The sequence below is a fragment of the Marmota flaviventris genome, chromosome 7, assembly GCF_047511675.1.
Source record: "Marmota flaviventris isolate mMarFla1 chromosome 7, mMarFla1.hap1, whole genome shotgun sequence".
NCBI classification, from domain to species: domain Eukaryota; kingdom Metazoa; phylum Chordata; class Mammalia; order Rodentia; family Sciuridae; genus Marmota; species Marmota flaviventris.
Window position 1 is genome coordinate 137,765,131 of NC_092504.1, and position 23,847 is coordinate 137,788,977.

Here is a 23,847-nt window from a genome sequence, read left to right on the forward strand (position 1 = left end):
GGGGGGGCTCAGAGACACAAGGACAGACTAGGGCAGGACACAGCCTGTCAAAGGAGCCCAGTGCACGAAGCAGGCGTGCCCAGAACGAGGCTCCGGAGGTGACATTTACACTGGGATTTTAAAGATGGAGAAGCAGGCCAAAGGACGTCGTCCCAGCTGCACTAAATAGGAATAAGGCTGAATAGGCGAAGAGGACGCCACCTCATCTCCCCACTTCCCCACGCCGCGGAGACCGAGGTAGGAGCAATGAGGAGACCTCTGGTCTGAGCTCCTTTAAGGGAATTCTGCATGAGCAGCCAAAAACCGCCGGGAGCGGCGCCGGGATGCCAAGGAACCCCATCCTCTCCGGGGCCGAGGACTCCAGCTCGTCGCCAAAACTTCTGGGCGCTGCCAGGTCTGCACGCCCACGCCGCCGGCGCCCGGGGAGAGACTCGTCGCCGCGCCTCACAGCGAACACCACGCGGCGGCCTGGCCCCGGCGTCCCGTCCGGGACACCCCGGCGCCGCCTCGGCGCACGTGAAGCTTCCAGGCCGGGCGGGAGTCCGCGAGCGCGAACCCGGGCCCGGGGATGGAAGCGATTCCGGGGCGCACGCGCGCCGCGGGGAGACTGGGCGGAGCGCATCTCCCGGAGGGGCTGCCGAGGAAAGGCGAGCGCGTGGCGCCCCGGAACCCGCGCACGCGCCGTCGCCTCGCCCCGCCCGTGCGCGCGCGCGGCCGGCGCAGCATCCTTTCTCCAGACCCGCCCCCCCTCGTGTACTCAGCCGAGCGGAGGCGCGGACGGGAGCGGGGAAGTGTGGGACGAGGTGGGCGGGCAGTCGCGCTCGAGCGCGGCCAGCGCAGGAGGGCGGGGCAGGGGAGAGCCCAGACAACGTTACCCGGCCAGCGCCCAATCAGCGGCCGGCCCGGTCCCGCCCCCTCCGCGATCGTAATTGGCTGGGCAGCTCCTGGCGGGCGGGGCCTGCCGTGGGGTTGGGGCGGGCAGGGGGCGGGGAGGAGGAGGAAGGCGCTGGCGGGCAGTGATGGCGGCGGGTGATGGGGACGTGAAGCTAGGCACCCTGGGGAGTGGCAGCGAGAGCGGCAGCGACGGCAGCAGCGGGAGCCCAGGCGGCGCGGGAGCGACAGCGGAAGGGGGCGGCTGGGCGGCGGCGGCGTTGGCGCTTCTGGCGGGGGGCGGGGAGATGCTGCTGAACGTGGCGCTGGTGGCGCTGGTGCTGCTGGGGGCCTACCGGCTGTGGGTGCGCTGGGGGCGGCGGGGTCTGGGCGCGGGGGCCGGGGCGGGCGAGGAGAGCCCGGCCGCCTCCCTGCCGCGCATGAAGAAGCGGGACTTCAGCCTGGAGCAGCTCCGCCAGTACGACGGGTCCCGCACGCCGCGCATCCTGCTCGCGGTCAATGGGAAAGTCTTCGACGTGACCAAAGGCAGCAAGTTCTACGGCCCCGGTGAGGAGTGGCAGGGGGCGAGGGGCCCTGCGCCGGCAGGTGCGGCCGGGGGCGGCGGCGGCGCGGGCCCCTCGCCCGGCCCGGCCCTGCCCGGCGCGCACGCCCGCCTCCGGGGCGCTCGTCCGCTCCCGTCCCGGTCTCCTCGCGGCTTTCTCTCGAGCTGAAATTTTCAAAATTCCCGTAGTCGTCGCCAGTCACGCTGGCGCCCGCCTTTCCTGGGCTTTCCGAGGTCTGGGACGGGTCGGGGCAGGAGGGGGCTTCTAGAGTGGAGACCCAAAGTTGTAGGCCTTAGGACTCACACCTCTCCCTTCTTTCCCCCTGCGTTGCCGCCCGTCTGCCTTCCCCTCTGGACCACTCCGCACAAGGCCACGTTTAGGGACACGTAGTTCAAGTCCCAGCCCTCCTGTCTGTGAAGTCCGGGCGCGTATGCAACACCTCGGACTCTTCCTAAACCAGTTTTGGTTCGGAGATGCTTTGCAAGATCAACACTGTCTGGGATGAGGACCGACCCGAACGCAGACCTTGCTGAAGACTGGCAGGGACGTTCGCCCTGGAGTGGGGGTGGAGCTCCCGTGCCCAGCAAGCGTGCCTGTCGGGTTTCTTTTTATTTTGGGTTCCCCCCCCCCCTTTTTTTTTCTTTTTTCTTTTCCTCCTCTCTCTCCCTCTCAAATAGGAAGACAAGTATCCGAATACACGTTGATAATGGTTTATTGTGTATCCCCTTAGCAGAACTGAGGAGAAAAAAAACTTAGAAGAGCTGTCTGTATATTCAGACCCTCTCTCCATCGGTTCTGGACGTTAAAGATTTTTTTAGAGCTTTACTTTTAGAGACCTGTGTATGTAGGGTAGTTGATTTAGAAGCTCTTCTTTTACAGTGTAGTCATACATTTCAGATCAAGCAAATAAACTTCAGACTCAACCTGTTGGTGTCCCATAAAACTGAGCACGTTGCACATTCTGGTTGTGCAGTGGTTAATACTAAGCTTTAAAAAGATAAGTGATTAGAGTAAGAGTAAATAATAAAGTTAGAGACCTAAAGTGAACTGTTACTGGAAGAAGTACACATCCGACTCTTAAAGTCAAGGGGGTTGGCATTCTGGGAACAAAATTATTTCCTTTTTTATTTAATCTGTTAGTACATGAGATTTATTGACATTTGCAAATATATACTTCCAATTTCAGTACTTGGTGACTGGATGATGTTTTAGAAGGACTTTGGTTGTTTGTTAATTAGAAATAAGAAAGGATTTGGGGTGTTGATCTATTTCATACATTTCTTGGTTGGTTGTATTTCTATGTGTATATCTACCTTCACTCCAACCAAGTCACAGATAATTTATAAGGTATTTGCTTCTGGTCCTATAAATAAGAACACCAGATGTCTCCCTACTTATATCAGCTGAAATAGTTAATGCTTTTTGTTGTTTATTTACTTAAAAGCAAATGGGACAAGAGAATAGGGCCAAAGTACAGTTTTAACAGACCAAATTAAATGAATTTTTGATTTTAAATATTTACACGTTATTTTGTACCTAGTTATAGCTTTTTCCTCATTTGTATTAAAATCTGTTGAAGTGATTAAAAATTTTGTATAGATTGAGCTTTTTAATATAGAATTCAAAAAAGCTCTGCCTTTGTGCCATCTAAACTGACAATAAAACAAAGTATTAATACAAAGAATCATTTAGTCCCCATACATTATGCTTTGGCACTACCTGAAAATAGGATAGAGTCATGGACATATAGTTTGGCAGCCTTCATTGGCAAACGTTCTGTGACAAAAATTAAAAACTAAGGTAAGAGTAGTAGGTCTAATGTAGATTGCTTTTGTGTGGCTTGAGCACTGAAGAGTTCCTCAAAACAGTGAAGTTAGTTTTAGGTTAACTTCCCACCAGTTCCCAAGTTCTGATGAACAGCATAAGAGTGATATTTAGTTATTTTATTCTAAGTATTGGTCAGTAGCCTACTAGAGATATTTAGAAGACATTATTAAAAGGAACCTTAGGGTTGTGGTTGTGACTCAGTGGTAGAGGGCTTACATAGCACATGTGAGGCACTGGGTTCAATCCTCAGCTCCACATTAAAAAATAAAGTAAGAATGTTTTAAAAACAAGGAAACTTAAAGGTAGCCAGATCATCTTGGGGCTTAGTAGAAAATGTTGTAACACTTTGCAAAGGTCCTGAAACCAAGTTTCTGTCTATAAATCAAATATAACTTCTAATAATCATTTTATCCTCAAATAATTTTGTACCAGAATAATTCAGAAATAGTAATACTTATCTGAGAATCTTAGTAACTTGAAAGAATGACCTAAGAGAGCTAGAAAATCTAGTTTTTATGCCTAGCCAATGACTACTCTTGTTTCACAATCATAGTTTGAGAATTAGATTGTTTTGTGACTTGTTTTTCATGTGAGACATATTTTCTCATTGTCATACATTTTTAAAATTCAACTTTTTAAAAATTAATTTATAATGTAGTATTGACAAATGTAGTTAATACCAACTGTTGGTCAAATTGAGTTAACTATATTTGTCAATATTACTTGTAGTAACGGGTCAGGCACTTGGCCAGTGTGTGAGGAAAGTATGATCATGTCACAAACAATGAATATGGGAGGAGAAAGGAAACCAGATTTGTTAAGCACCAACTCTTATCAGATCCATTAATTTGTTATCTTCACAATTTCTCCCTGAAGTTGCTAGGTATTCCTGCCTGACAGATGAGAAGTCTAAGGTTTAGGTAAATGAGCTTGGGTCACAGACATATAATAAATCAAGATGTGTTTGACCACAAAGCTTATCTACACTAATTAGTAAACTGCATTCTGGGATAAACTTGTAGATAACCTTATTGTTGTTTTTCTTTTATATCCTCCCCCAGTTCTCATAAGGATTTAAAGCCTCAAAGAAACACTTTGCACATGGTGTACCTTTGCAAAGTGTCAATTCAGGAGTCTGAGGCAGGAGGATTGCAAGATTGGGGCCAGCCTGAGCAACTTAGAGAAACCCCATCTCAAAATAAAAGGACTGGGGTGTAGCTCAGTAGTAAAGGACTATGGGTTCAATCCCAAGTACTAAATAAAAGAAACACACTTTTGTGGCTTTATGTTGTGCTTTGTGCTGTTCGGTATGGTAGCCACAAGTCTCAAATGGCCAAATTGAGTTCTTCAGTAACACCAATCACACATCTAATGCTCAGTTACATGGCCACTGTATTTGACAGTGCGCTCTATAGAATAGTTTTGTCTTCCAGAGAGTTCTGTTGAACTGCATTGATTCTAGAGGTCAAAGGAAAAGGAGAAGGAAGTGCTATTTCTTGAGTTTATTATCTCATTTAAATTTCAAACAGCCATAGAAATAGGTAACGTTCTCATTTTACATTTGTGAAAACTGAAACTTGAAAGATTTTGCCCAAAGTCATGTATCTGTTAAAGAGCAATATTAGAAATCAACCCCAGGTCTAACTGGCTTCATAGGCCATCCCTTTCCCGTTGTTGCATCATCTATCCAATTTCACATGCTTACAGAGTCATAATAGATTTTTGAAGACTCATTATTTTAAATAATTCTATCATTACACAGTAGAACTCTACCAGTACATTTTTCTTTTTATTTTTGGCCACAAAAAAAAATAAATACATACATATTTGGTATTTTTAATAGTTTATTCCATAGTCTTGAAACTTGGAATATTACTTCTCCCTGATTCCTATATGTCCCTCAACATATACCAAAGCCAAGTCCAATTTGTCTTTAAAATTCCACTGAAAAGAAAATAAGTCACCAAAGTACCCTATGAGATACCTAATATTCAGGATATTAGGGAAAGAAGCACATGACCCTTCAGGTGTTTTTTCTCCTTTTTCAAACTTTATCACCAGTATGTTAATTTTTATTTCATACTTTGGTCTGCAGAATTGCAGTTGAAGCAAGAGTTGCAATGTGAAGATCTGATCCAACCTGACTCCTCCTCCATGGGTATCTACCCAGCTGTCCTCCTGGCTTCTTGCTTTGAAGCTAGATAGATAAAAGAATCAGCTAAGTTCTCTGAAGTATTTTATATTCTCTAAAATTTCTACTAGTTGTTTCTGCAACACCTACTTGGTTGTCCCTTCTAAGTTCAGCATCATTCCATTGTTCTTAATCTTTGAGGGAATTGTATTTGTATTGAATAGTAAAGCAAATCACAAAAGAACAGCTTAAGTCTTGAGACCAGAAGATCTTATTCAAGGTAGAAGAAATGGTAGAAGAGCCTGTACCCTGTCTTCCAGATCTTTAATATGTGGTTTAAACTCCTCTTTTAAATACCAAGAAGGAATTCCCTGGATTTCATTACAGTAAAACCTTAAGATGTTGAAAGGGAGTTAATTGAGTTTTCCAACCAAATGTGTCCCTACCCTTAAAGAGTTAATAGTCTGTTGAGACAAGCAGTAAAAACATTTCAACACGTAATTATAATTCATAATTAAATGTGCTATGAAGAAAGTTAACAAGATATATAATAAAGAATAACAAAGGACTTTATTTAGATTGCTTAGTTAATGAAAGTACTTTGTTTATATTAGATTGTCAAGAGAAAAAGGTTGACATTTAAACAAAAACCTGAAATAGCCAGCCATACAAAGACTGGGAATGTGGGTGTTGTGAAGCGGGATTATTATTCTGATGGCTGTACATCTATACTGAACAAATTGAAGCCATCTAATACTAGATGTAGAATTGATCATGTTGGAAACATCTTTTATCATTTTTATTGATTTTCATATTTGACTTAAGCCTTTGATTAGTATTGCCTCGGTTTTTTTTTATTCTAACCCTTTACTCTCAACTAATTTGTACTATATTTATTTTTTCATAATAACAGCTGGATTTTTTAAAAAATCTCACATCAACACTTTCTTTTAAGAGCTTAATCAGTTTGTGATTACTGATATAGTTACATGTATTTTTACCATCTTATTTTGTGGTTTCTTTTTTTTAAATTTGCAGTGGTGTTAAAGCAATACATATATAGAAGGAACCCTACTTCAAATCTTGAAATTTGTTGTTTTCTCTGGCTAGCAATATGCAGAGGTAGAGACAGTGGGCTCCAGCTGCCAGTCAGCTAGTAAATCGACTGGTGCACTATAGTGTGCTGTTACTAAACTAGGATGGTCAGTGACTGAAGTGAATTAAATTCATTTTTAGTTAGGATATTTTTAGTGCATAACCCCACCATAAGCTGAGAATCATCTGTATGATTCTTTCCTCTCCCACTGTTTTTCCTTCTCAGATTTTATTCCTTCCACCTACTCTCCTTTACTGATTTGAATGCATTCTAGTTCTATTTTTTTGATAATTTCCTTAAGTTTTGGCTTTAAACACTATCCTGACCATTAGAACAATGTAAGAATTATAGCCAAATATCATTTTAGTGTGAATTAGAAACAGCTGCCTCTTTGGACAATATACTCCCTCTGACAGATTTTTTTCTTAACAAATATACAAAATTGCCATGACTGCAGGTGGGTGTGATACCCCTGGAGTTGTGCAGCACACGGCATATCTTGGCCCTCGTTGAAAAGGTTTAACTTCGATCCCTCCCTATCCTGTTTTCAACACTGTCACTGTTAGACTGTTGGCTCCACTGTCATTTCAGTTGATGTCTTTTTTAATAGTCTTCATATTTAACCACTGTAATTGCCTTTTTAAGAAGTGCACTATTTCTTGCTTCACATTCCTTTGTTCAGAATCCCGTGTTGGTTTGAGTGAGGTATGTGCTAGAGTTCTTCTCATTGGTAGGAGACCTTCCATCTGTCCTCAGGGGTAAGGGTCTGGGTGAGGCTCTGAGACTAGAGAGGCTGTTGCTTTACCTGATCACCTCAGCAGGATCATGCCTCTACCCCCTGCTTTTTGACAAAAAGTCCACATGGGGTTTGTCTTTCCTTTTATTCATCTATCCTTGACTTTGGCTGCAGTTGAGTTTCCTTTTTCTCTTTGCCCTTGGGATTCTGCTCTTCTACTAGGATTTCTCCAGTACAGTTTTGATTTTAACATGTGCTGGACTCTCCTAAAACCTGTGAACATGTGTCATTTGTTTCTTTTAGAAATTTTGCCACCTCTATTCTCTCTGTTCCTTCCTCAGGAATTCTTAATAGAGATATATCAGCTATTCTTTGTGTCTTGTGATCTTTCTTACATTCCATTGATTGATTGATTGTGGTTTAAACTGGGGATTGAACCCAGGCCTGGCCCCGGCTATAGGCAAGTGCCCTGCTTTGCTGCTACATTCCCAGCCCCATTTCTTAATTTTTTGATAACTTTAATTTTATTCATGGGATGCTAGTTCTCTATTTGTTGTGTGTGCTTACTCCCTGCTAGTTTGTAATTTTTATTACGAAAACTATCTTCTGCAGTTACTGCATTTTTGTTTCTGGGATGTTTCCTGCACTATTCCATGAGCCCTGGGTTATAGAAGTGTTTCTATAGAGTGATTTGGGGATAGAGTCTCAAGTAAGTTTAAAAAGAGATTTTTTTTTTTTAATGAGATAATACATGCTTAAGGTGGAAAATTCAAAAGGATATATAATGAAAAATAAGTTTCCATCTCACAAACACCATGTTCCATTCCACAGAAGCAAGGGCTTAGTTTCAATGTTGTTCCAGAGCTATTCTGTCCAAGTACAAACATAAGGGTATGAACCTATTCCCCCACACTAATTATAGCATACTGTGTATACCTTTAGCAGTATTTACTATCTCAAGACCCTTTCTTGTCTGTGTAGAGAACTATCTCATTTGCAGTCCACTATTAACATTTGAGTTGTTTCCAATCTCTTACTACTTGATGCTGCAATAAATATTCATATATATGTCATTTACATGGGTAAAATTATAAATTCCTAGAGTAAAAATGCTGTGGCTCATAGTATGGACATTTTTCATTTGAATGTTTATTTCTGAAGTGTCCTCTGGAAATATTGGAAAAACTTTTATTAAAATTTATGAAAATGCATATTTCTCACCCTCTTGCCAAAAATGTGATATTAAAACTTCTTGTTCTTTGTTGATCTGAGAGGTTAAAATGGCATCTCATTGTTGTTTTAATCTAGTTTCTTTCATGGTTTTCAGTTTCTAGTTCCATTTGGAATTGATTTTGCTTTAAGATGTGAAATAAGAATGCAACTTCTGTGGGGATGTTTTGTTTTGCTTTGAACAGAAGTCTTCTCTTGTCCCAGGGTAGTTTATGCAATAATCCTTCTATTCCCCAATACTTGAAATGTCATCTGTACTGTTTATTTTCTTTAGATACTTGAGTTCTTGCTATTTTTTTCACTTTAGATTTCTCATTCTACATGGGTTAGGTAAACTTAGGCCCGCTCCCACAAATGACACAGGCCTGGGGTCTTAATTTTTTAGTTTTCCCTTTCCCTGTCTTACCCATGAGCCCAGAGGCCAAGGCCATAAGCCCAGCCCACAAGGTTAATGAGACTCTTCTGGTTTAACTTTCAGAAACAAGATTGGATTTTCTGTCCTTTGTAGAATCACTGTATTGAAGAAATTTTCTAGTTTGGCCTCAACTTTAGACAGGTAAAATAATTTCCCCCATTTTATAAGTGAGGACTCTAAGGACTATGGAAAGTTAGTCTTGCCTAATGTCACTTGTTTAATGGATTCTCTAGAATGCAAGTATAAGAAATTCTTTCAACTTTACTAGCTCTAAAAGTCTTGGGGCTTCCTGCTCGCGCGCGCACGTGTGTGTGTGTGTGTGTGTTGGACTTCATTTATCACTTTTATATATTGCAACATTTGTTCTTAGGCCCATCATAATCTTATTTAAGTTACCAAGTATTGAAAATTCAAAAAAGACTATTGTTAAAACAGGCCAGACGACTGGACTGTTTATAAACTTTAATAACTTAAAATAAGTTTGATTTGAGAGCTATTGTTTATTAAAATATAGAAGTAAACAAATTATTTATCATGGATTTTGTCCTTATAAATTTTTTATTCTTTCATGAAATGTTTCTTCTTTTTCTCTAATTATCCTAATAATCCCAGAATTATCAGTTATTACATACTTTATTTGGTTCTTCCTGGCATTTTTTGTTCATTAAATTATTCTTTAAACATTGTTTTTTAATGAACAGATATTGTTGCCATTACAAGAATGTTACCCCATTCTATATTAAAGTGAGTAGTTTTAAGATATAGTCACAAATAGGTTTATTGATTTTTGAATTTTTAAAAATATAAACCATAGTTGGGTTTACTCTAAAAGTGAAATTTTAACTACTGTCATATCATTTTCATATAATTAACTATGTCTTTAAAGTAAATTTCATCTTTAAAATTATGTCCTAGAATATTTGTTATTGGCTAAACAATACTATTCTTTTTTTTGTAACAGGATTTTCTTGACATTTTGAATCTGTTTTTCTACAGCATTATATCTTAGTGTCTGTTAAAGCAACAGGATTTCTCTTAGTTATTACTGAATTACAAATGTTCTTCAACGTATAATGAATTCACAACCTAATAAACCATCATTAAGTTGAAAAAAGTCAAAAATGCATTTAACCTACCAAAAATCACAGCATAACCTTCCTTGAATGTGTTCCAGAACACTTAACTCAGCCTACACAGCTGGGCAAAATTATCATACACAAAGCCTATTTCATACTAAAATGTTGACTGTAATTTATTAAATACCTTATCAAAAAATATATATAAACATACACACACACACACACACACACACTGGCAGCACTGTATGCTGTGTAGTCCAGGTAGTTTCCCCTCCATCCCAGGGCTGACTGGGAGCTGCAGCTCACTGCCACTGCCCAGAGTCACCATTAGCACTGTGCTGCCTAGCAGTGGTCCCAGGAAGAGACCAAAATTCAGTCTAGTTTTACTCATAAAATCAAAAAATTGGTTGGACATTGTCTGTATTAGTCTAAATGTGTCTCAGCAATCAGAAAGAAACAGGTTAGTCCACTGATCCAGCCTTTGCTTTTTTTTTGGTAAATTATGTCGCACCTAAATAGACTTAATACGATTTGGGATTTGCTTTCCTCGGGTAGCTCCCTGTTATTTCAGTTTGGATAGTGAAATATTATCAAAGTATTAGAATTGATAACATTTAGGTTTGTTATGTAAGAGGGTAGAGGGATGGGGAGGTACTGCTGATTTTCAGATCTACTTCTGATTGTATTATGAATGCAGGGAAATGTCCTTTTATTAGACCTCAAATCCTCCTTGGCCAGAACAATCCGTGCAATTCCAGCTCTAGTTCTTAATCTCAATGTTGTGTTCTTTACCAGTCTTACAAGAAAGAGCAAAAGAAAACCGTTGCCAAAAAGAACTTTTCAGAAGTTAAATGCTTCCAGGGAAATTCTAATTCAGTACAGCCTAGGAGCAGGGCAATATGTTAATCATCAAATCATCCTGTTTTATGCTAAAGTTAAACATCATTTTGTCTAGAATTTGGCTTGGATTATTGACTCTTGACTAAGGAGTTATTTACTCTTTCTAAGTCAGCTATCTAAAATCAAAAAGAGTACGTGTATGAAGTTTTGTTTGGTTTTTATATTCAATGTCAAGGCTTCCTTGGCGAACATGGCAGAGAAATTTACTAGAGAAAGCCCTAGTGTATTTTAATATTGAAGATACAGGTGGAAGGTTTACTGATTGATGATTTTATTTTTACTTAATTCTTTCTTGTATGTGTGTGTGTGTGTTGCTGGAGAGCAAACCCAGGACCTCATGTTTGCTGTTTTTATGATAATATTCTCTCCTTTGTATCACTTAAATCTTTTTTATGATTTATACTCTGAAGTACCTGACATAGATTGACTGTTGCAAGACAGGGAGGTACATGCTAAAACAAAATGCTAAGAAAAGCTGTTGTCAGTTTTCCTCAATTTAACAAGTATTCTAAAATTCCATTTCCCTGAAATTTTGTAATTAGTAAAATGTTCCAGTTTTCAGGGTTGACATTCCATCTTTGGGTTTGTGGGTCCCCTGTGTATTTTCTCCAGATGTAATATTTGCAGTAGTTAAAAAGTGGAAATCGGACTTCCCGTTGTCAGTGATTTTAGGCAAGTCACTGAAGTGGGAAAGAAAACAAAATCTGTACCTTCCACCTTGTGACACTCCCAAGAGAGGAAAATGTGGTTGCTGGAAAATTCTTTTAAAAGTCAAAGTTATTAATTTCCATTTATAGATTGTTAAAACCATGATCCATTTTATTTTTCCTCTTATGCGTCAGTTGTCACTGTTTTTAGGTTGATAGCATAGCATTTAGTCTTGTCAGCCTTAAGAAGCCACACATAATGTCTGTACATTTTTGGTCTTCATTGTTTCTCAACAAAAGCTATCACACTAATTTTACACACACACACAAACACAAACAGACCCTCTCTTCAATCTTCTGAAAGCACCCATTGCCACAAAGCATGTAGAGTTCTAGAAAACAAAAACAGAAATAAGACTGCTATTCTAGGATGGGCTACTTTTCTCCTCCCTAGAAGTTGTCCTTGCTTAATTTTAGAAATTAACATTTCCCCTGGGATAATTAACTCCAACTTAATGAACTTTGGATTTTATTCTGTAAATATAGACTATATTGAATTTCTTTTTCTAAATACCCTTTTGAATATCAGTTGAAATTATGGGCTAAGTTTGAAAGTCCTAAATGTTGGCCAGTGGTAAATAGTATCCCATTTTCTTATGTGGAAGGTACGTTTGAAAGTACAAAATGGTGGCCTAAGTTTATTTTAATAAGAGAATGAATAAAGTAAATAAAGATACATCTATTCAGTGGGAAATTATTGAGTGATAATTGTTGGTGGTCATCGAATTCCTTATATGGGAAGTACTTAGGAATGAGAGAGGGCTGAGGCTGGGGCTCAGTGGTAGCACACTTGCCTGGCATGTGTGAGGCATTGGGTTCATCTCAGCACCGCATATAAATAAATAAATAATGAAGTTCTGTCAACACTAAAAAAAAATTAACAAAAAAAGAATGAGAAAAGGAGGATAAAAAGTACTTTACTAGAAGTATTACCCTCATTGTTATGTTAATACAGCAATACCTAATAATGCTGTTTTGAAATTAACTACTAAAGTCACATGGGTTCCATGCCTGAACTTGTCAGAGAATGAGTTTCTCATAACCGATAAACTTTATAGTACAGTGCTGTCAGTGATTCAAGTAAATGTTCATAACTATGTAGATTTTTGTCTACTTAAGGGAAACTTAGATTTCTGTCTCAAAGGTACCCTTTTTGACATATAACTTTCAATTTCTTGTGCTTGTTTAAAAAAAAAAAACCCAAGGAGTTTTCCATTTTTCTTGCTTATTAGAAAGTATTTTATTCTAATCCCACTTATTGACTACTGTGTTACTCATAATGATGAATGAAACTAGTGCCTTTGGTTTTAAAATTGTTTTCTCTACATAATGCCCTTTGGAATATAGGAGTGTCTGTAAGACTCAAGAAAGTTTCTTTTGTAAAATTTAGGTATTTTGGAAATCTTATTAGCACTATAGTCTAAGAGTTTTAAGCAGAAAAATCTGCTTGATTCCACTCTGCAACCTAAGAAAACATTTAAGTCTTAAAAGAGTTTTATTATAAAAATCATTTGCAAGGCAGACAGGGTGGTGCACCCTTGTAATCCAGTGATTTGGGAGGCTAAGGCAGGAAGATCACAAGCTCAAGGCCAGCCTCAGCAACTTAGTGAGAACCTAAGCAACTTAGCAAGACCTTGTTTCAAAAAATGAAAAGGATTGGGATAGAACTCAGTACTAAAGCACCCTTGGGTTCAATCCCTAGTACCAAAAAAATTTCCTAAGTAGCTAGACTAATTATATGAAGTCAAATTTTCTCTTCCATTCCCTAGAAACGTCGTTATTAAGTATTTGGTCTATATTCTTCCTGATATTTTTCTTTTTTTGAGTTTTGTTATTCTTTTATTTCCCCCTGATATTTTTCATACATACACAAACATAAAATATACATGCATGTATTTTTTTTAATTCATAGTAAGTACTTATACTCTGCTGATTGCTCTTTTCCATTCTTAGAACTGAGTAGCATTTCGATATATTAATGTACTCTAATTTATTTAATCAAATTTCTTTATATAAGAAATTAGGAATTTGTTGATATTACCGTCTGTTTTAAACAGCTGAATTATCTTTTTAATTGTAATTTAGGTAGAGATTTTACTTTCATAAGCAAATCTGTTTAAGAGTCAGAATCTTTAATTTCTCATTGGGAACTACGGTTGATTTTTTTGGAAGAAATGTGTTATGTTACTCTTCTACGCCAGTCACTGTGCCGAGCATTTAGGATACAGAAATGAACAGGACAGCTGCTGCTGTCGAGGACATACCTGGGGAATGCTTTACTGTCAGCGCTGCTGTCAGGCCTTCAGTCCTCTCTGAGGGTGGTACCTAAATCCTCTAGCAAAACAGTCCAGAGCTATTCCTTAAAGCTCCTTACTAGGATTCCCAGGAGTCATGACAAACTGTTGTTTTCCTTAATGATAATTTGTGCATATTTTGATGGCCAGATGATATTTTTAAAGCCGGTCATGTTTTTTACCAAAACATTTATTAAGGAAAGATTTATCAAACATGTACTGTGCATTGAACTAGTCACTAGACCTGCAAAGATGAAATCAGGACAAGAGAAAATGGTGTAGATTCACAGTTCACCTGAATCTGCCTAGGACATAGCCATTGGTTATTTTTAGATCCCACTATTAACAGCATCCAGTAGAATGCCCTGGCTTCTTAAGCAAACTGGCTTCTAAACCTGACGTCTTAAATTTCCTCACAGACTTCATTGTAAAGACTAGTTGTGGGGTATCTGAACTAACTGAAATGTAAGGTTCAATGTTCACCAAAAAGCTTTTACTTTAGTGAAAGGCAGATTTCCAACAAATTTCTTCTCATTATCTCATCTATCCGTGCATATTTTTAAATTAAAGCTATGTACCAAATACGAATCATGGTGGGGATTTTTTATTTGTACATTCTAAAATATTATTAATCAGTCTATATAATTTCTTTTCTTTTTTTCAGCGGGTCCATATGGAATATTTGCTGGTAGGGATGCCTCCAGAGGACTGGCAACATTTTGCCTAGATAAGGATGCACTTAGAGATGAATATGATGATCTCTCAGATTTGAATGCAGTACAAATGGAGAGTGTTCGAGAATGGGAAATGCAGTTTAAAGGTACCTTCCTTTTGTTGGGTTCTTTAGAAAATTAATTACATATAAAGAAGTGTATACTATTTCACATCTTTTAAAAGCCTATGGTTGTCATCTCTTTCATTAACATCATTATTAGATGATATTTTAAGCATATCTAAATATTAGTATGATTGTTACATGTGATAGTTATTTTGAAAATCCATGTTATTACTGACTTTTTACCAAGCTTAGTGCCAGCTACTTAGGAAGCTGAGGCAGGAAGATCATTTGGACCCAGGAGTTTGAGACCAGCCTAGACAATATAGTGAGACCCCCAACTCAAAAAAAAAACAAAACAACAACAAAAAAAACTTGGCTTGTTACAAACTTTAAATCTCAAAAATTGTGAAACTTTTAGCCTTAAGACTTAACATATATTTCTTTAAGTTTTTTTTAGTTGTCAATGGACCTTTGTTTTATTTATTTATATGTGGTGCTGAGAATCAAACCCAGTGCCTCACACATGCTAGGCAAGTGCTCTGCCACTGAGCCACAGCCCCTATTATTCCCTTTATCATGCCCTGGTGACGTCAGTTTCTACCACCTGGGTGGTACTGTCAGCTGTGGAGCTGACCACCGTGTCCCCTGGAACAGCTGTTCTGGCTCCCTGGGTGCTTGCACTGGTCATGTATAAAGTAGTTCTCTTATCTCATGTTTGACTAGCTGACTCAGGTAACTTTTTCACTTAGCCTAGGTTTCAATTCCTGACCAAGAAAGAAACATGTTGATGTATATCACCTACATGCAGAGTTCTAAATTAAACACCTGGTCACATAAAAACAAGCAAAGTAGCAGATCTAAGAAGAGTTTGATAGGGGAAAGGAATAATAATATGACGGGTCACACGCTAAAACCTCAGAAACATAGGGTAAGAAGTAACAAATGAATTTTGATCTTATGTTTTTTCTGGATGACTACTGAGTCACATTTTCTCCCCAAGAATATTTCCAACTGAATCTGCTCACCATGTGATTCTCTACCTCATGGGCTCCTTGAGCCACCCGCTTTCTTCAGCCCCAAGAAGGTCACCATTTATTTTTCATGGTCTGTTCTCCAAATTATTAGATTTTATTCATCCCACTTATATGTAAAGCCCAATATATTTATACATTTTAAATAACTGTTAGCCCTACATTGCGAGCACATTCCCTTGATTATAATATTTTGAACTGTTAAAGAACTAGGCTGGTGGGGGTCAGTTCTGGCATTTGAATGGCCATGCAGTCAATTACCAGCACCACTATCAAAAAAAAAAAAAAAAAGTTAAAGAACTATTCCGAGACTCATAGTACACTTTTAGATCAGCTTCAGAGTACATGTGTCTAGCCAGATTGCTGTGGCGCAGGCTTGTAATCCCAGTGACTTGGGAGGCTAAGACAGAAGGATCATAGGTTCAAGGCCGGCCCCGGCAACTTTGTGAGACCATGTCTCAACATAAAAAATAAAAAGGCCTGGGTATATGTCTTAGTGGTTATGTGTCCCTGGGTTCAATCTAGTACAAAAAAAAAAAAAGAAGAAGGAAAGTACACCTCTCCAGAGATAACCCAAAGGTCTCGGCTGGATGGCTCTGAGGTGGGTCCTATATACATATATTGTTCTAAAAGTTCTCCATGTGTCTCTGACACCATATCCAATTAAGAGTCACTGGCATAGAGCACTGTCCTGCAAAACTAATGCCCAAGCCTTGAAAGCTCCTGCTTTCTTTTGTTCAGGCTTTCCGGAGGTTTAAAGACAAGCCATGGTGAAGCATTAGGAAGAACTGGGCTTACTCTGTATGATCCCAAGAGAGACAAGCGCCTTACCTCTGTATGATGGAGTAGTGAAATAATTTGACCATTACTGATTTTCTTTTGATGTATCTTTCAGAAAAATATGATTATGTAGGCAGACTCCTAAAACCAGGGGAAGAACCTTCAGAATATACAGATGAAGAAGATACCAAGGATCACAATAAACAGGATTGAACTCTGTAAACAACCAAAGTCAGGGGCCTTCAGAACTGCAATTCTTACTCCCTTTCACAGAATGTCCAGTGTCTTTGGGTTTGATTCACCTGCTGCGAAAAACATTCAACAGATTTGTGTACAAGATGTATGGGTCTCACTATGAAGACTTGAATATTAGACATTATTTATGCTGCCAGACTCATTTGTTGGAGTTGTGTGTAATGTCTGGTGGGGCTTCATCGTCCTGAAAAGGAGGAAACAGGGATTTCTTAAACTGCAAGAAAGTCACAAGGTTACTTTTAGCTTTTTCTCTTTCTCTTTTATCTTCCTCTCTTCCTCCCTTCTTTCCTACTTTCCCTTCCCTTTCTCCCCCCGCCTTTTTCTAAGATATCAAAGACAACCAGATATGTATTTGCTACTCAAGTGTACAAATCTCCTCAGAAAACAGCAAGGGACTCCTATTTCATGCTGCGTTTTTATTCGGGCATTGAGGAGGAAGGAGCCCTGAGCAGGGGAGGAGGCAGTTACACATTGAGTTGAGTAGTTTAGGCTACTGAAACATGAAAATGTGAATTCCCAAACTTTTCTTTTTGGGCTTTGTCAGGGAAAAGAAAAAAACATTTCTAAGAAATCTTTGGAACTTAGAATGGATTTAAGTGGGTTAAAGTCAAAGCAGTTTCCCAATTAAGATCATTTGAAACCAGTTTTATTCCTTTCCTTCTTTCCCCTAGGTCAAATCAATATTAATTGTGCCTTATTTCATGTCCATAGACTTGAATTATTTTTAGGGTAAGCCCCTACATGAATTCAGAAGTCACTACAAGCAGCATTGAGACTGAAGTTGGAATATTCTGTTGATCACAAAACCTTGATGTCATTCTGTGTATATAGAATGTAAAAGGAATATTCAGTGTTAACTGCCATATATGTTAATATACACAAACTTAATTAGCAGTGTCATGGCCAAATGCATTCCCCCCGTGCTTTTCTCTTTTCAAAAAAAAAAAAAAAATCAACAACTCTTATCCCCAATAGCTGCCTAATTTCAGGAGTCTGACCCTCACATCTCACTGGTGTGGGTGCATGATCGTGGTGTGGATGTCTGTGTGGGTGTGTCTGGGTGTGTGAGAGTACCTTGGAAGGGACTCTTTCTGCAGATACTGTAAATACAAGTACCGTTTTAATAAAGCATGTACAATAAACCAAAATAAGCTTGAGTTGGACTTTATACGCAAAACTGTTAAACAGCCAGTGCATTATGATATGGTGGTAAGGTTGTGCTTTTGATTCAAGATAAGGAAAAAATCTTGGAAATGAAAAGAAGGCACTGGTTAACCGAGTTGTACACATTGTACCACATTCAGTGTAACTTAGGAAGAAATTCCACTTTTGTGGAACATTCTCAAGAGATCTGAGATATTCAGGTAAGAGTAGATATAAGTGTACATTTTTTTTACTTTATATTTTGATGGGAACTGATTATATTGGCAGCAATAGCACTCCAGGCAGTAGTTACTGAACACAAAACAATAGAGCATATTGTATGATACTAAATTCTTTCATTATTAGGTTGAAAATGCCCTTTCTAAAAGCCCTCATCGTCAGTTCCTTGGTTTCATCATGACTGTAGGTTCTTGGTTGGGGACAAGTTGCACCAACATCATTCTACTTAAGTCACTAGTTAAGAAAAAAGACCTGTGTAATGGTGTAACATGCAGAAGCCATCAAAGAAAGGGAAACTTAGCTGCAGCAGGAAGCTGAAGTCTATAAATACTGCATTCTATTCAGTCTGCACTGTTTTCTAGAAGGTGTGATCTTCAGCCAAATCTTGACTGAAGGACAGTTGTGAGGGCTGGAGAATATTGGTCAATGCTTTGTGTTTTTATGTAAAATACTTTCTCAAAATTTGTTAAAGAACTCCTGTGTAGTAAACTGATACATATATGAATCATTCGAGCCTAAAGTTCAATAATAAATTTGCACTTGTGAATAGCAAAACACTTAAGTATTCTTATTCATGCAGTAAAAATTTGCGGTCTGTTAAAAAATGAATAATTTTGTGTTCTGGACTTGAAATAAACTGTTCTGTAGATGATTTCTCAATTCTAGCAGAATGTTTCTCATTCTCCAGTTTACCCAATATCTCTGAGTGAGGGGGACCTGGCTTGGTGGTATTGTTCTACTGTGTTCCCCCTTAGGCCAACTTTCCTAAACTTGCCTTATTGGAATCACTTGTCCTTAAAATCAAGATTCTTGGATCCTGTTCTACCACTGGCTGAGGCAAAATATGTGTCAGGGGTCCTCAGGTAATCCTTGGTACCATGCACTTGAAAGCACTCTAAGGGGTTGGGTAGGGAAATAACTCAGTTGTAGAGTGCTTGCCTAGCATGTACAAGGCTGCCCATCAAATCCCCAGCACCACCAAAAAATAAATAAATTAAATAAATAGCACACTGATATTTTCAAGCAATCAAAGTAGAACTTACTCATAGCTAATTGTGGTCTAATTGCCTACATTTAGTTTTGTATCACTCCCTAAACAAGAGTTCTGAGTTTAAAATCAGGAGATTTCAAATAAATGTAATACATGGCTTTAGAAAGTAGCAAATTTTGGCATTTAAATGTTTTCTTTTGCCAGCATCTCTAAATTGGCATATATCTTCCAAATAAAAGCCGTGTTTGTTCAAGCCAGTTTCTGCACCAGAAAACTAACCATCCAGACACAAGCAAGGTTTTTGAAGCCTTGGCTGTGGTGCAAACGGTAATCCTACCTGCCTTTCTGAGCTCTGTGGAATCTGACAGTACACCCACCTCTACCACAATCTAGAAAGCTAAATTTAATACATTGAATTAGCACTGGAGAAATTTTCTCCCTAGAAAACTTGGTCATTGGACTTGTTATCCAAGTATCCTGCTTAACCTCTTGATGACCCAAGTGCAGCAAGTTGCTGAGAATGTGTGCTGTTGACAGGTCCACACAAGGTGGACTCCACAGAGCTGTTACAGATCAAAATAAGCTAGCAGTACAGTAGTAGTTTGTAAGTTGTTTCCAGAATATTGCAAATAGAAGCCATGGATTATTACACGATGATATTGAATGAATTAATTCCCCTACTGAAAGAAAATGCTAGAGTGGGTGTTATAATCCATTGAGATCAGCTCTCGGTTTGGTACATAATCAGACTGATGTATGTGGCTGTGGCCAAGGGGGGAAAAAAAAATCAAGACCTGCCAACACTGCTACTTTTTAGGCAAAAAGCATAATTCCCAGACAATGTTAGAAACACCTCTACCTCCTTGTCACACCCCTGAGAGTCACTTTGAGTAAACTTGGTGCTAAATAAGCTTTGCCTTTGTTCCACCATCACTGATGATGGAGAGGACACTGGCTGCTTGTGATTGCCCCGTTCAAGAGAGTACTTGGTATGCTGTGAGCACTGGTTTATTTTTTAGATTTTTTTCATATTGTGTCCAATTAGGACCCAAGTAAACCTCATGAAGTTTTTGGTGTAAGGAGCCTAATAAATAGTTGCATATATTCTCATCAAGATACCAATGACATTCTTCACAGAAATAGAGAAAACAGTCCTAAAATTCATTTGAAAGAATAAAAGATCCAGAATAGCTAAAGCAATTTCTAAGCCAAAAAAGCAATGCTAAAGTTATCACACACAATAACTGACTTTAAATTACACAACAGAGCTAAAGTAGTAAAAACTGCATGGTACTGGTGTAAAAACACATAGCCAAGAGAATATACCTGAAGACACAGAGACAAACACATCGATAGTCATCTGATCCTTGACAAGTTGCTAAAAACACCTCGGTGGAAAGACAGCCTTTTAAATAATGCTGAGAAAACTGGTCGTCATATGTAGAAGAGTGAAAATGGAACCTATCTCTCACACAAAAAAACTCAAAATGGATCAAAGATTTAGGAGTTAGAAACTATGCAACTTCTCAAAAACAGGGTCAGTACTCCAGCGTGTAGGCACAAGCAACCACTTTCTCAATAAGACTCCTAACATTTAGAAAATAATGCCAAGAGTTACTATATGGGATGGCATCAAGTTAAAAAGCTACACAGCAAGGAAACAATTGGGAATATGAAGAGAGAACCTGCAGAATGGGAGAAAATCTTTGCTAGCTACTCCTCTGACGGGAAGAGTATATATATAAAAAAATAACTGGGATACATCTTAAGTTTTATATCTAAAATGAATTTGATGATAGATTTATGTAAAGTTTTTAGCTATTATTTAAACATCAAATATTTATTTCAAATTGTTAAAATTTTATTTCAAATTGTTAAAAATTTGTGGAATATAATAATTCTGTACCACCAAAAAGAGAGAGAGAATAAGGTGGTGCTGGAAACAAATAAGGCCTCTGATCTCATTGAGCTTGTATTTTAGTGGAAGGAGACAGAAGGAAAATAAACAAGCAAACAAAGAAAATTCCAGAAATCAATGTACTCTAAAAAGAGAATCTAGATAGGGCAGAGGAGTGGGAGGGAAAAGGAGGGGGCAGGGGATTAGCAAGGATGGTGGAATGTGATAATCATCATCCAAAGTACATGTATGAAGATATGAATTGATGTCAACATACTTTATATACAACCAGAGAAATGAAAAATTGTGCTGTATACATGTAATAAGAATTGTAATGCATTCTGCTGTCATTTAAAAAAATTTTTTAAAAAAAGAGAATCAAAAAAAGAACTCAAAAAACTTTACACTAAAAAAAAGTTTTTAAAACCAATTTAAAAATTGACAAATGAACTAAACACTTCTCAAAAGAAGAAATACAAATAGCCAACAAAAAAATGAAAAAATGTCCAACATCTTTAGCAATTAGGATAATGCAAATCAAACTACACTGTAAGATTTTATCTTACACCAGTCAGAATGGCAATCATCAAGAACACAAACAATAGGGCTGGGTTTGTGGCTCAGTGGTGGTAGAGCACTTGCCTGGCATGTGTGAGGCCCTGGGTTTGATCCTCAGCAACGTATATAAACAAACAAACAAATAACCCATTTACAACTAAAAATATTTTTTAAAAATAAGAATACAAATAATAGGGGCTGGGGTTCTGGCTCAGAGGTAGAGCGCTCGCCTAGCACGTGTGAGGCCCTAGGTTCGATCCTCAGCACCACATAAAAATAAATAAACAAAATAAATGTATTGTGTACAACTAAAAAATAAACATTAAAAAAAAAGAATACAAATAATAAATGCTGGAGAGGATGTGGAGAAAAGGAACCTTTGTACTGTTGGTGGGACTGTAAATAAGTACAACCACTATGGAAATCAGTTTGGAGATTCTTCAAAAGACTAGGCATGGAACCACAATATGACCCATCTATACCACTCCTTAGTATTTATCCTGAAGAATCAAAGTCATCATACTACAGTGACACATGCTGACCCATGTTTACAGCAACATAACTCACAACAGTTGAACTATGGAACCAGTCTAGGTGTCCATCAGTGGATGAATGTAGGAAAATGTGTATATAAACAATGGAGTTTCATTCAACCATAAAGAATGAAATTATGTCATTCGCAGGAGAATGTATGGAACTAAAGACCATTATGTTAAGTTTAAGGGTCAAATGGTTTCTCCCATAAGCAGAAACTAGACAGGAAAAGGAAAAGGAAGATGGTGGGATCTTAAGAAAATTAATGGGAGATGTGTAAAGGAAAGCGACCAAAGGGTGAGAGACACAGTATTGTTCCCAAATAAAGCTTTCAGTGAAAATGCATAATTTTCTATATAGGATATGGTCCAAATTTGTTTAAAAAGATTAGACAAAGGGAAAAAAAAAGCCTCGAAGATAAACTTAAAATATGCTTTTGCTGGTTATAAAAGTAAAAACATTAGGAAAATAAAAACTCACCAAAAAAACAAAAACAAAACAAAAAAAACTTACCAAAAGTCCTAGTTAGGCAGTTAACATTTTTCCAAGCCGTCTCTCCCAGGCCTGTTTGTGGATATGCGATTCCAGTATAGTCTCTTACTCCAAGGTTCAGGCACAAGATACTGATCCAGTCCTTACTGGACATCCTTTCTGACTGTTCTTGGAACCTCAAAATGAATGTGCCATTTTCCCTGAAAACTTGCTGTTACTGGTGATGAAAGTTCCACTGCTAGGCGCCATTACAATTCAGGAGTTGGAGGCCTGGTGGCCTACGCCTGTAATTCCAGCAACTCAGGAGGCTGAGGCAGGAGGATCGCAAATTCAAGGGCAACCTGAGCAACTCAGTGAGACCCTGTCTCAAAATGTAAAGAGGTCTGGGGATGTAACTCACTGGCAGAGCTCCTCTAGGTTCAATTTCCAGCATCCCCACCCCCAAAAAAATGGTTGGAAAAAGATGGGTTTTATTTAGAGCTGGCCTTGAGAAAGACAGGAGACTTCTTCTACTTCAAAGCCCCATCTCTGGGTGAGGTTCAGTGATGCAAACAGCTTTTAAAGAAAGAGGGGGTACAGTGGGACAAAAAGCAGCAAATGCACATGTGTAGACTTAGGGAGGCTGTGCTGGTCGGAAACGCTGGCTGGCTCCGTTTTCCGCCACCTGCTAGGCCAGCACCCCTCAGCCTCCATTCTCAGCCAGAGGGAACTCCAGCCTCAGAAAGACCGTTCCCAGTAGGCTGCTTCTAACTGTAAAGGGGCGGTTTCCACTCCTGCTTTTATACTTTCAGCACTCTGTACCCTCCCAACTCATCTTCCCACCGCCCCCCCTGTTGTTCTCAGCACATTCCTGGTCCCTGCTGGACATCTGAAACTCTAACTTGACCTGCCTGCTTCCCTGCTTAAAGCCCTTGGAGGCTCCTTCTCAGGAAGAGCAGGCTTAGGCCCTCTAAACTCACCTCTTCACCATTCCCCCTGCTGCTCAGTAACTAGGTCTCAGAGACTCAGCCGGAGTCAGGAGCCTCCATTCCATGCCTCCATGATAGCAGGGGCATTTTTATCATTGAGTTACTGTGCTGTCATTTTTTCTCCTGATAAACGTGATCAGATTTATACTCACGTTTTAAGGCTGATGTTTTTCCCACACTTACTGCACTGCTAGCCACATAATAGTCGCTTAATAGAGTTTTGTTCAATGAATTTGTAAACAGAGTGGGAAAACTAATGGCAATGTGGACTGGGGCTCCAAGAAGAGCACCCAGGACCTACGTCACCACAGCACTTCTTGGTTCTTCCCGAG

General features: G+C 39.2%; 1 protein-coding gene and 1 long non-coding RNA gene across 3 annotated transcripts; one reads left to right on the top strand and one right to left on the bottom strand.

Moving 5' to 3' along the window:
- The first annotated feature begins 1,004 nt into the window (after positions 1 to 1,004).
- Positions 1,005 to 18,735, top strand: Pgrmc2 (progesterone receptor membrane component 2). Of its 2 annotated transcripts, XM_071614674.1 has the most exons (4): positions 1,005 to 1,437; positions 5,356 to 5,418; positions 14,513 to 14,668; positions 16,553 to 18,735. In XM_071614674.1, the coding sequence occupies exons 1-4, from the start codon at positions 1,020 to 1,022 to the stop codon at positions 16,648 to 16,650; spliced, it is 735 nt and encodes a 244-aa protein (XP_071470775.1). In that variant the 5' UTR covers positions 1,005 to 1,019; the 3' UTR covers positions 16,651 to 18,735. The 2 variants fall into 2 exon arrangements, with proteins under 2 accessions (XP_071470775.1, XP_027782513.1); XM_027926712.2 differs by lacking the exon at positions 5,356 to 5,418.
- Positions 11,436 to 22,908, bottom strand: LOC139706445 (uncharacterized). Its single transcript, XR_011708037.1, has 3 exons — positions 22,569 to 22,908; positions 12,349 to 12,420; positions 11,436 to 11,886 (listed from the first exon to the last, which is right to left on the bottom strand). It is a non-coding gene; the product is annotated as an uncharacterized lncRNA (long non-coding RNA).
- Between the last annotated feature and the right edge of the window lie 939 nt (positions 22,909 to 23,847).

Coding starts and splice junctions, on each gene's coding strand:
- Pgrmc2 (XM_071614674.1), top strand. CDS start 1,020: ATGGCGGCGGGTGATGGGGACGTGAAGCTAGGCACCCTGGGGAGTGGC. Junction 1,438..5,355: donor CAGCAAGTTCTACGGCCCCG/GTGAGGAGTGGC, acceptor TTTGGTCTGCAG/AATTGCAGTTGAAGCAAGAG. Junction 14,669..16,552: donor ATGGGAAATGCAGTTTAAAG/GTACCTTCCTTT, acceptor TGTATCTTTCAG/AAAAATATGATTATGTAGGC.